The sequence below is a fragment of the Larus michahellis genome, chromosome 8 (assembly GCF_964199755.1).
Source record: "Larus michahellis chromosome 8, bLarMic1.1, whole genome shotgun sequence".
Classification (NCBI taxonomy): domain Eukaryota; kingdom Metazoa; phylum Chordata; class Aves; order Charadriiformes; family Laridae; genus Larus; species Larus michahellis.
The window spans coordinates 42,438,057-42,450,107 of NC_133903.1; the positions used below are offsets into that span (position 1 = coordinate 42,438,057).

The 12,051-nt window shown below is 40.4% G+C and overlaps 1 protein-coding gene across 26 annotated transcripts in view; it reads right to left on the reverse strand.

Moving 5' to 3' along the window:
* ADGRL2 (adhesion G protein-coupled receptor L2) overlaps positions 1-12,051 on the reverse strand; it is a 392,373-nt gene that overhangs the window by 67,550 nt on the left and 312,772 nt on the right. For all 26 annotated transcript variants that reach the window (XM_074598825.1, XM_074598822.1, XM_074598823.1 and 23 more), the window contains one exon: positions 3,832-4,045. In XM_074598825.1, the coding sequence (XP_074454926.1) occupies positions 3,832-4,045 (214 nt within the window). The remainder of the gene's footprint in view (positions 1-3,831; positions 4,046-12,051) is intronic.

A 12,051-nucleotide genomic window follows, 5' to 3' on the forward strand; every position in this document is an offset into this window, starting at 1 on the left:
AGTATTTATTTAAATACACAGGAAAAAATATCTAATTGCACTGTACTGGAATCACAAAGATAGTTACGGTGTCTAATCTTTAAAATAGTCAGGAACTTGTCTTGAACAAAAAGCTTAGGACTAGGAAAAGTAGTTCCTACTAAAAAAAGCCTATTTTTAATTTAGAAGAGAAAGGTCCCAGCATGCAAAAATGCATCTTACTGTTCCACTATAAAATTGCATACACAATATGCCTTTGAGATGTATTTTGAGTATGTATTTACAAGTACTTCTAAATAAATACCTGTTATTATTTTAACCTAATAAAACAGAAATCCAAACACTATATGGTATCTACATAACCCTCCGTGCCTGTCCTAACAAAAACCTATGGTCCATCCAGCCGCAGCTGCAGCCTGCAGAGCGGGGCTTTGAAGTTGACACTGGAGGCAGAAAGTCCCCATAAATGCAGAGGAGGTTCGACTGTAACTCACACAATCCACCTGCAATCCACTTACAAGGAAGTGGACTTAACACTAAGTCATAAGTAAATTTTATCATGTTAATTTTCCAACCTCTGCTGTGCTTACAAAGAGCAGTACCAGTTACCCCTATCAGCTTCAAAGTCTCGTGACAGTTTCTGGCTACAGCCACACAAAAACTTTATCAGCAAGCAACTAGAGCAATTTCCTCAGGCTATTTTGCATCATCGGCTTCCTTGTTCATTTCATTTCTTTTTAAACGAAGAAGAAACAGAGGAGATTTGTCCCTGCTAGAGGACAGCGGGGCACCAAGGAGTTTGACAGTTTGACTATTTTAAGACCTAGCTGCCTGACACGTGGCTCCTCTGCCACTCACTTACACTATTCCCTCACTAAATATTCTAGAAATAAGCTTATTTCTACACTCAACTTTAGCGCATAGTAGGATCTCTCAAACTTGACTGTATGCAAACGCTGGGGTTAATTATCAGAAAAGTGTGAAAGGGGAGAGCGATTTTCTAAAGGTCTAGTCTCTTTCTTCAAAGCTTTAATTTTAATCGTGCCAGTCTGAAGTTTACATGGAATCTAAATACATCTGAAAGACTTTATTCTAGAATAATTGGGACGTAATTTCAATCAGGGACTAAAAATTTAATAACTACTTTACAAAAGTAAAAGCAAAGCAATGAAGTCATTAGTGTTCTAGTATAGTATTAAGTTAAAAATCTTTTGAGAACCGCAGAAAAGGAAGAAAAGGGAGGGAGAAAAGATTAGGTTGCAGCTCATTCTAAGAAAGAGGAGCTGATGCATCAGTGGACCCTGGCAAAGTTTGTGTACTAGTATCTCAAATTCTCTGGAAGGGGAGCAGGGCATATGATTACATGGCTTTGTGTTAAACTGGAAACCTCATCTTATTTTTCAATCTTCAGATTTCACAGTATTGATCTCATTAAGCTAGTGTTTTCACGTTGTCACTGCAGTAAATGTAGTTGCTGTGCCAAACCTGCGGAGTAATGTTGCAAATTAATGACGAGTATTTAATAATTGCCGTGGAACTACATTTAACTGCAGGTCTAAACTGAACTGAGTGGTCAAACACAGTGGTAAAACCACTGCTGGCTGAAGTGATAAAAACTTGTCATTAGTCCTTACAAGAAAACACTGTAAGATTTTAAGCAGCAATGTAGAAACTGTTGGTGCTTATTTCTAAAGGTATGGAAGAAAAGTTTTCCCTGTGGTCAAATGTTCCAACAGATTGTTTTTTTCTAGTCAGTTTAAAAAAAAAAAGAGAGAACCAATAAATCTGATAGTCCTTCAGGTGAGATATTTTTATGCAATTGCTGCCATCAAAATACAGCTGATGTGACACTTTTAGGTATCAGATGAAGGACACACACTAAGTATCAAACAACAGTTTGCCTTAGACAACAAGAACTTATGATCACCAATGCAGTTACAAATAAACGAGATAAAAGAACTTCTAATGTTTCATAAAAATTTTTCAATGTTATTCTATGCTTGCAATATAGCGCAAATTGCGCAATTTTGAGAAAAGATTAAACAAGGCAAAAGAGACAGCTTTTCTACTTACTGACAGGATCTGAGAAAGATAACTACGAAAGCAAACTTCCAAATTACTATAAATGCCAGACAAAAATAGAAAGCGAAGTGTCAAATGATCTTTGCCATTTGTTCAGCCAAAAAAAAAAAAAAGAACAAAAAAGAAAAAATCTCTCTTGAGCATAGATACTCTGAACCAATGTCATACATGTGATCACGACTTCATTTTAATCTGTTGAAAAAAGGGGAAGAGTGGAACACTGGGGAAGTTCAAAAATACTCTCTGCTATCATAAACTTACAGTTGATTAATTGAAAGGGGAGGACTGAAATTTCAGCTTTCCAGTAACAGTCTGATGTCACTTTAAGCAAGATTGTGCCTCTATATTTGTCTCTGACTACCTTAATCTGTATATTTGCAGTGAACATAAGGAGGACTTTGATCAAAACACAACATGCATTTTACACAACAAGGAAGTCTACAGAGAGGCACTACATTTACAAAAGCAATTGAAGGTGGTTTCAAAGGGAGTTGACAGATTAGAGGATGATGACACTGCCGCTGCAGTCTCAATGGAAATCTGGCTTGATCTAATTAACAACAACGAACTAGAACCACAAGAAGATAATTCAAACATGATTTAAAGAAGTTATATTACCTTTTTACTAGCGTAGTGATGGAGCCTTTCCCTTACTGATCACAGAACAACTCACAGGTTGAACACAGAACAAGAATAAAAGGCCTGATATCCTTAATTTACCTCCAGCATTTGAAATTGAAGCCCAAATATTTGACTACAGAAGTAGGGAACATCCATGTATTCACATGAAAATGATAAAAAATTGTTAGAGTCATGCTCACGACCACTTGAGTGAATTGGGAAACCAAAATGGAATATTTTTAAGATGTGACTACACCTTAGTGTTCCAACAGAACACAGTAAATGGAGCACAGCACACAGGACAACTCGATGTCTCTTTTGACACATCTGTGTACATGCATCAGAAAGCTCCCAGGTTATTCCCATCCCCTTTTTGCTCAGATTCCGCACCCTAGGAAAAATGCACTGGGAGGAAAACTTCCCACCAATCCTGAACTTATTCAGGCTCACAGTTTAAGCCAGTAACAATGACGGTGACTGATTTGTGCTGACATTTCCACAACTGTCATTACTAGGTGACTGCTGCCCATATGGGGCCTGTAGCACAGGAATTTCTGTGAATCTTAGTCCTGATGCACCTTTTGTACTAAAAACACTTTTATTGGCTCTTCTGACTCACTGTCTTCTCTGAATGACAATCACTGCCACTAAGACATAATGTAACGTGTTTAAATGCATATATGCTTCTGTACGCGCATGTATAATGACATATAATCATCCTGGCATTTAATCATTATGGTATTGCCACTGGATGCATTTTACGGGTGGGAACTACGGTAATGATTTACTGCATTCATAGCACATATAACTTGGCCAGGGAAAATGCAGCAGCCATTAGGACACATTTTGAGTGCTATTTGACCACCTAAAAGACAAGGAGACTGGGAATCTCCAAATAAGTGAATTTTTCCATTCTCCTTGCAGTTTTATCTTCCTGCTTTTTAACTCTTGCTCATTGAATTTTAAAAAAAACCTCTCTAATTGCAACTGGCAGGTTCTGTTTCCTTCTAATATTACTACATAGAAATAATACTACCTCAATAGCAAACTGGCAACTACAGCTCAGCACTTCCTACAGTATATACCTCTTCCTATATTGATTCAGGCATTTTTCCTCTTTAGTCCTCAAAATGATATATATATTTTTACCTCTGTGTCATAATTTTGTAGGCGTCTGGAAGGAAGCATTCTGTGTTCTCCATCTGGAAAGGGTCAGCATCACAAATCTTGTCATCTGTCCGTCCATAGTTAGCACTTTCTATCATAATAACATCGCTTCCTGGACACCGGAGGTCAATGGAGTAGCCTTCGCAGGAGAGCTCCCTCCTAACCAAACCAAATGGTAATGCTGCTCGGCTGAAACCTAAAAAAAAAAGGGGGGAAAAAAAAGGGATTGAACCTAAAGGATATATTGCATTGCACTATTCTTTTTCTGTCACACAGGCACAAACTCTCATCAGTGTGCTAAAGGAAGTGCACCTTTAAACAGTTTGACCTGGTACCTTGTCAAGTGAAGCGTCTTTCATTAAACTGTCACATCCCTACACCGCTGCTGCTGTGCTCCCTTAATCCGGCAAAGGAGGAAATTCCTTTTCACTTCTTCTAACCTTTGCCAGAGCAGATAGTGGCACCTGTCTGCATGGCTGCAATGCGTGCTCCTGTTCCCACCTCTTTTCTCTCTGCTTCTCTCTCCCCTCTTTGGGCACAGTCAGACAGGCCACGTTCGAAAGCGGTAAGGAGCAGAGCAGGCAGGATTTGTAAATGCAGAAGTTATTTAAAAACAAACAAACAAAAAACCGAAGCCATAGTAACAACTTCATTAGTCTTTCTTAATTTGTATCTTCCTTTTTTCAGGGAGAGTTTGTTTCTTTTGCCTTTTTTTTTTTTGTCCTCAGCATGGACACGTCTGTGCCACCAGATCCAACACACATGCCAATACCTTACCTAGTTGAACTTCAGTGCTCCTTACTGCGCCTTTTACACAAATTAAACCACAGACACATAAGATTTTGAATAAATATAAATGATCGGTACAGCCAACTGCAGATATGTGCTGTATAAAATCTTCCCGGCCCTCCCAAAAATTATGTATTTCAGATCACTCTAATTTTTAATATGTTTTTCAGCTTGAGAGAATTCCTAAGACAGGTGACTTCTCTAAGAGTAACGAAGCAGTATCAAATGCTTTAGAAGCAAACCAACGGTCCAGATATGCATCCAGATGTTTCGTCCTTTACAGGTATTTCTTTATGAAAAAAATGCATTGCGTCAAAAAACAATTACAGCTTTATACTACACTTCCTTGTGCATAGCTGCTGGTGTATTATTATTAAACAGAATAGTTCTGCTTCTTACAAAAGGTGTGCATTACTGTCTTTTGGAAGACAAGTTGAGTACCATGATAGTGTTAAATACCTAGTTCTTTAAAATAGTAAGTACTTTCTAAATTTTCAGCAGAATCACAGATATTTTCTATTTTTAAAAAAAGTCATCCTAATACAGTGGCATAAGGCCATTAATATTTCAGCGCAGGCTGCTGGAGACAAGTTGTGACAGCAAAGAGAAACACCTAGTAAGTATGGAAAGTTGGAGCTCTATGGTGTTTTGAAGGCAAAGAAAATAAACTTTTCTTAAAAAGGAAGATGTGTTAGAAGAGGCAAGGAAGCAAGGATCTAAAAAGATCAAGAACAACTTGAGATAACCCCTTGATAGTCAATTTTCACACGAACCAGAGGCTGTCACTTTTTCTACTGAATTAATGATCTGTGGATTAAAACTCCTACTGTACGAAGATAATTATCTGTTAGGACTGCAAAAAAGAGCTGTTGATAATGATCACGCCACCATCAGGACGTGGCTCCCTGGCAGCCAGAGCCCACCTTCCCGGACGCCCCTCCTCTTCCTGCCGGCTCCCGCCTTCCCCTTGGCACCAGCACCAGCTTTTGTCCAACTTGTGCAGCAACTAACGCCAGCGGCTGGGCTGGCTCTAACCTCCCTGTACTGCAGGAGAAGGCATGAGGTCTCAGACGACCAGCTCTTTGGCTGGGCGGGAATTCACCCCAGGAATAAGGGGAAGGCCAGAGCGCAGGAACCGGGTCTGCTTTTACTTTTACATTTTGTGGAACCATTACATGAAACCGGCACCGTTAGTCTGGCAATATGTTTCAGTGTTGGTTAATAAGGAAAGAAGCCATATTGCTGTGGAAAGCACCACAGTTCCATCTCAAACTCACTCCCAGACGTCGGTTTGGCTGCACGCGCCATGCACAATAGCAAACACCATTATTAGAGGCTTGCTGAAGTATCCTGAGCTGAAAGCTGGAAAGAGCTAAAACACGAATCCGTCACATTAACGCCCTACATGTTCCTCCCATGCAGCAAATTAATACAACGAAGACAGAAGCTGCTCACGGCTCAGTGAGGGCGTGAAATGGGCACAGAGAGGGGTACGCACAAAGCCCCCACCACACATGCATACAGCGGCTCCTTTGATTAATTACCATCACGACAGCCGCGGTGGGACCAAATATAATGCTGCTAGTGACTGCCATTCCTACACCCTACCGCTCCTGTCAAATTTAATGCCGTCCACAGAAAGCTCATCCCTCCAGCTGGCGGCAATGGTGCCTGTATTTCCCGCACTCGGCAGGGCTTCCCCCGGCACAGCACGGCCGGGGGAGTCCGGCCGCCCCCCCTCTCTCTCCCTGCATCCCACCCGAGCCCCACACGTGCTGTCACACGGATGCACGGCCCCACTTTTGGGTTCTGATCAACAAGGAAGGGAACAGTGACTTCGGCTACCCAAGGGAGACTGTTGCAGGAGGGCAGAGCGGGGAGGGTATGGCCGCGGAGGTGTCAGGAGCTGCGCGCCCAGCAGCGGGGTCAGATGTACGGATCGTCGTGGGGCCAGGGCTGGCAAAGCCACACCGAGCTACCTGCCACAAGCACCGGCCCCTTCCTGCAGATACTGCAGCACAGCCTCCACTTCTGCTAGGAAATACCTTGAATCCAAACACAAGACCTCCACAGTTTGCTACAGAGATCAGCTGCCTGCAAATCTTGTTTCATCATCTATGGCAACTGCTAGAAGTGCTACGAATGTGTTTTATCCTGCAATTTTTCCCCCTGCAGGCATCCATGAGAAGTTCTGTATTAGGACAAACATTAAAAATACTAGAGCAACGTTAGATCACTTCACAGGCAACAGAGGACATACCTGAGATTGTAATGTAGGTGCTACATTGCAGAAGCAGCAAGCAATAAAGCAAAAAAATGCAGCATGTGTTAGGTGGGGAGACAGCTCTAAGGAATCTCTGTGGCACAGAAAGAATTTTAACTAAATAAAATAAATAAATTTAAAGTCCACTAACAAAGCCGCTGCGATCTTTATTCTGAAGCTTTATTTGTAATCATTTCCGATCAACAAAGAAAAAATAAGCATATCAACAAGCAAAGTGTAATTCAATCCATCTTGCAACCCTGACAATCGAAGAAAGAACTAGTGGGAGGCCCTGTGAGCAAAAAATCAATATTGCAGCTTTGTGCCGTGCAAATGTGAATACTGCCAAATAGCAGTGCTTAGGGTAAAATGAACTGTTTTGCTCCATTTTCTCCTCTCTGAACAAATGATTTTGAAACGACAGCTTTTTTTGGAGCTATAAAATGTCAAGCAATAACTCCCTGCGCTTTAGGCAAGTGATTGGAATAAATACCTCTTGGCAACAGGTGCAATGACTTAGGACTGAAATTCATTTACATTCAGGAGATAATTTCCGATAAACAGATGCACTGCCACAGGATGGAAGTCTGAGCAACCGGCATCTGAATGCTACTGCCTGGTTCTGCATCATTCCAGAGCTTTTAAGACGTAAGTATGTGGCCCTGTCCATAATTACTGTTGTCACCGGTAACTTTGTATCTCCAGTGCAATTCCTCATGAATATTTTCAGTACTGTATTTCCTAACCAACCTGTGTTCAACCTGCTGCCTGCCTGCCTTACTGTACCTTGCATAAACCTATTTTGTTTGGCCGTCCTCCTGCAGTTGAAATCAACATTCCTCAGTCTTCCTGCTAATTGCTCCAAGGCAAACTGTGCTACGGATGACACCGCTCCTGCTGTCTGCCGCCCAAGAGCACAAAGTGCTTCCCGATGGCAAAGACCTTCCCGGTGCCGGGGCTGGGACTTCCAGCAGAACCTAAACATTAACTCCAGTAAGCGTCTATTACCAAATGCAGCATATGCTGTCTCTGATTCATTCGCGTTTGTATATATTAATCAGTGTTGCGTTGCCTTTTTTTTTTTTTTAAATGGAAGAAGATTAATATCTAATGAGGAAAAGACCGTGGTTTCTGTCCTGCTGACCATTTTGATTACAGAAAAGCTTCCTGGCAAACATATGTTTCCTGCACGTTTTATCTGCTCATAAATTAGTTGAGTGCAGGCTCTTCACTGAAAGAACAAAATAAACTGCTTTTGTGAAATCGCATTTCTAAGAAAAAAAGGTAGAGGGGATTTTCAGTCGTAATATTCATTCTTTAATGCTTTGTTGATCGATCCATGTAGAAAAACACACGGAGAAAAAAACCTAAATGAAACATCACAAACAAAAATCTTTCCTCTTATACTTTAGTCTATGAAATGAAAAAATACAAGACCTATCAAAGAAACGTAACTCAGAATCGTGTTTCAGAAATACATTAAATTCACATTTGGCTAAAAACTGATTTATTTAAGTTTGCAGTGCCTTATTTACGGTCTTGGTTCCTTTGTAAGAAATGATTTGTCTTTAGAAAGATAACCTAAATTTGTCAAAGTGCAAAGTTAATAATTCACAGCATTCTGCCCACTAGCTTACCATCTTTTTGAGCTGTCAATAATAAGAGAGTGTGCCAAGTTTGGTAGATAAAAGCAAAAAGGCACCACCACATTTGAATGTTCACCTCATCCAGAGGAAAAATAGTGGAATGTAAACAGGCTAACATCAGTACTCCTCGACATCAGAAGCAAGGAACCTTTGATTAAAACTTAAAGCACAGAGAAAGTCAACATGGAAATATAAAATTATTTCAAAGAATGCAGCTACTGGAAGAACTGAGAATCCAAAACAAATCTTTGCAAAAATAAATATATATGTCTCTGCGAGCAAGGAAATATTGCTTCTTGTGTTATTTGGCTCTAACAGAAAGGTCTTTTGAAAAGAGCACATCTTTTCAAACAGAATGTTTACAGTTGTCTCTTTCACAATCTCTTTTATTTTACCAAATCACGCAACATGATGATTCAAGTTCTACACAAGATGAAGTGATGCATCTTGGGCAGCATTTCAATAATATATGTTCAACAAATGCAAAGCCCGACGTAAACTGTGCTGAGAACCCTCTCCCTCTCCCAGGGAAGTGTGTACGTGCACGCACGGAGGGTGCACAGAGACAGCTGAACATACTTCGCCATCTGAAAATCATGCAAATGCTCAACATGGGCTCTGCAAAGCTTCTATAATTCCACAGAAAAGCTTCAGCATCCCGCAGTTCCTAAAGAATCCCACGAACTGTGTCAAGGGAGACTTTTCTCCCGTCTCTCAGCACCGTATATATTTCACACAGACAAGCATGCTATTTTGTTAAACAGCTTTTAAATTATCCAATCCTGGTCAACAGATCACTACCAACTACTACAAAGACAGAGGCAATTTAAATGACAACTGTGCTTTCTAATTCTATCTTTGAAGGAAAAAAAGTCATTCTGGCAAGCATGTCTATTAAAAGATTACATTGGCACAGTAAGAGCTTCTGATACTGCACAGAGGTCTGGAGTTCACAGCACTCGGCTCTTCTTTCAGGGAAAGCCAGCAGCCAGCGCACGGCTCGCCCGCCCGGCAGCCCGGCAGACAAAACCCCACTGTTCGGTCGGGGTAAAATTAGGCAGGAAGCGATCATTTGAAAAACATTCTCCTACAGCTGTATTCCCTGCCATTTTAAGTATAGACTCATTATTTTCATTTAGGATGCTGGAAGGAGGGGACATCTAGAGAAAAAGGATAATTTAGTGAAGGAAATCTGTTTTCTTGTAAGAGACAGCTTTCTCTTTTTTTTTTTTTTTTTTTAACTCATTCACACAATGGGATTAACTCAAAACAAGGTGCGTGAAAGTATGTTCATTACTTGAATTTTAAAAAAGAGACCCGAAGTCCTTAAGAACAGACCTGACCATTTAAACGTGCATATAAATTACACTGAGACAAGGCATATATTTCATTGAATAAATCAGCTGTGAGGGGTGTTTTTTAACACCGGTTTCTAGACTTCAGTTTTGCAGACTAAAATCTGGAAGCCTGTCTCTTACAAAGCAGATGCATGTCAATTGCTATTAAAAAAAACTATTAGAAATATTAAGTACCTAATGATGGGGTTTTATCAGTAACTTTTACATTTTATTAGACTGCGATTTAGTCTTAAAAAATTTTAGAATTTCAAAAATCTTTGTCAAATTTTAGTGTTTTTCAAGATTCAGTGTGAGCAGCAGAATTACAACAGCAAGTAATTTTCTGTAATTATATACTTAATATTCAGTGTACATAAACATGAAGTATGCCTGATTAATGAAATTCAGGACAGAAGCCTGAGTTACACCCTCTGACTCACACCAGGATGGGTCCTGCATTCCAGGTTCGCTGACACTTATTACAATTTTCCTTTTACTTTTTCCAGTCTCCATGCAATTCTCAAAAACATCCCTGTGAGGCTCTCTTCAGCAAAAAAAGAGTCAGGGCTTACCTGCTTTCTGCACCTTGTTGAATGATTCAGCAAAACCTAAAGTGAGCAGCAGCATCTCAGCCTTTTTAAGTCACACCGTCGATCCTTCCCGTGTACGGCTGGCAAGGATCTCATTTACATTCTCCTAAACAGCTCTCACCTCTCATTCGGAAGGGTGAGAATATGTCTCTCCAAGGTAGCAGAATTAAGGTGTTTTTGTTTTTTTATTTTTTTTTTGTTGGGATTTGTGTTTTGTTTTTTGTTAAATAGCAGGAGAGAAGAGTGTGCTACGCTGACAGACCTGCAGACTGAAGTCCTTCAATCATCCGGAACAAGTGCAGCCCAGACAGCAGCCGTGCACGCATCCCCACATAGTCCATCACGGCTCAACCCTATTTTGAAGGAATCACCACTATGGGAAAAGAGATAGTTTGGTCTTCATGCCCATTTAATCCTTCACCTCCCTGCTGGGGCTGCCACAAGAGTGCTAATTAATGCTAAACTGTGAAAATGGGCTTCTGCACTTTGAATCCAGCCACACTGAAACTGGATAGAAACCACTAATTCCTTTAATGAAAGTCACCAAACCAGAGCCTGGTTCCTGGCAGCGTTTTAGCAATGTCTACATATGGCAGATGGAAACCATGTGATCTAAACATGAAAGTCTAAATATCTAGTGTAAAAATATGCGTGTTGTTCAGTTCTCACTTAGAACCAAATTTTATTCTCATATGCATGCACCTTTCCCATCCCCTTCAGTGGGAGCTGTATGCATGAGAGCAAAACTTTGCCCTCTTGATCTAAAATTATCCCAGTTTGAAACAGTATTCATCTGTCAATGATATTTCTTCTCTTTTGCCAGCCAGATGTCTGTTCTCAGGCTGCAAGAATCTCCTTCCTTTTTTCCTTCACATCATACACACTTGATCCTCTGCCAGCTTGCAGAAAGCACTCTACCCTTTTCTTTCTTGCCGTTAAATACATTGCATCTTCAAAATTTCTCAAGGCAAATAAGTCCCATGGTCTCTGTAAATCCCCCTCCTGGAGGTTATCTCCAGTTTACCAACTGTGAACTCTCTGAGCACACCACCTGTCAGGAAGGAGAAGCTTCTGAATCAGAAACAACCTCCAAAACAGGGAGGTAAGACACACAAAGCCTGATGTGTCAGAAATGTTGTGTCAACAGGATTTCCCGTTGAATTATTTCCCCTGCACAGGATGCCGGTAGCAGAATAAAAATAAATATTCTTTTATTTTCTATAAAAATGTATTTTGACAACAATTTATATTTCCAGTTATCTCTATCATTTTTGATTGGAAACCATGCATTGAGGAGGGGCAGGGGAAGAGGAAAGAAGAATGATTTCCATCAGCAGTATTCAGAGTGAACCACTGACAAAAGAAATATGCTTTTGTTACCATCTTTAAGAAACCCAAAGCCTTGTGTCACCTCAGAGATTGACAGAAACCATGCAGAGATGTACCATTTCCTTGGGAATATGTGCATTGGTGGAAGTTAAATCACTCCAGCAGATGACATGTTGGTTACCAATAATAACCCTTGGTGTGCTGTGTACATTGCCTTCTTAAACGGGTTATACTCTAACCTGTTTAAG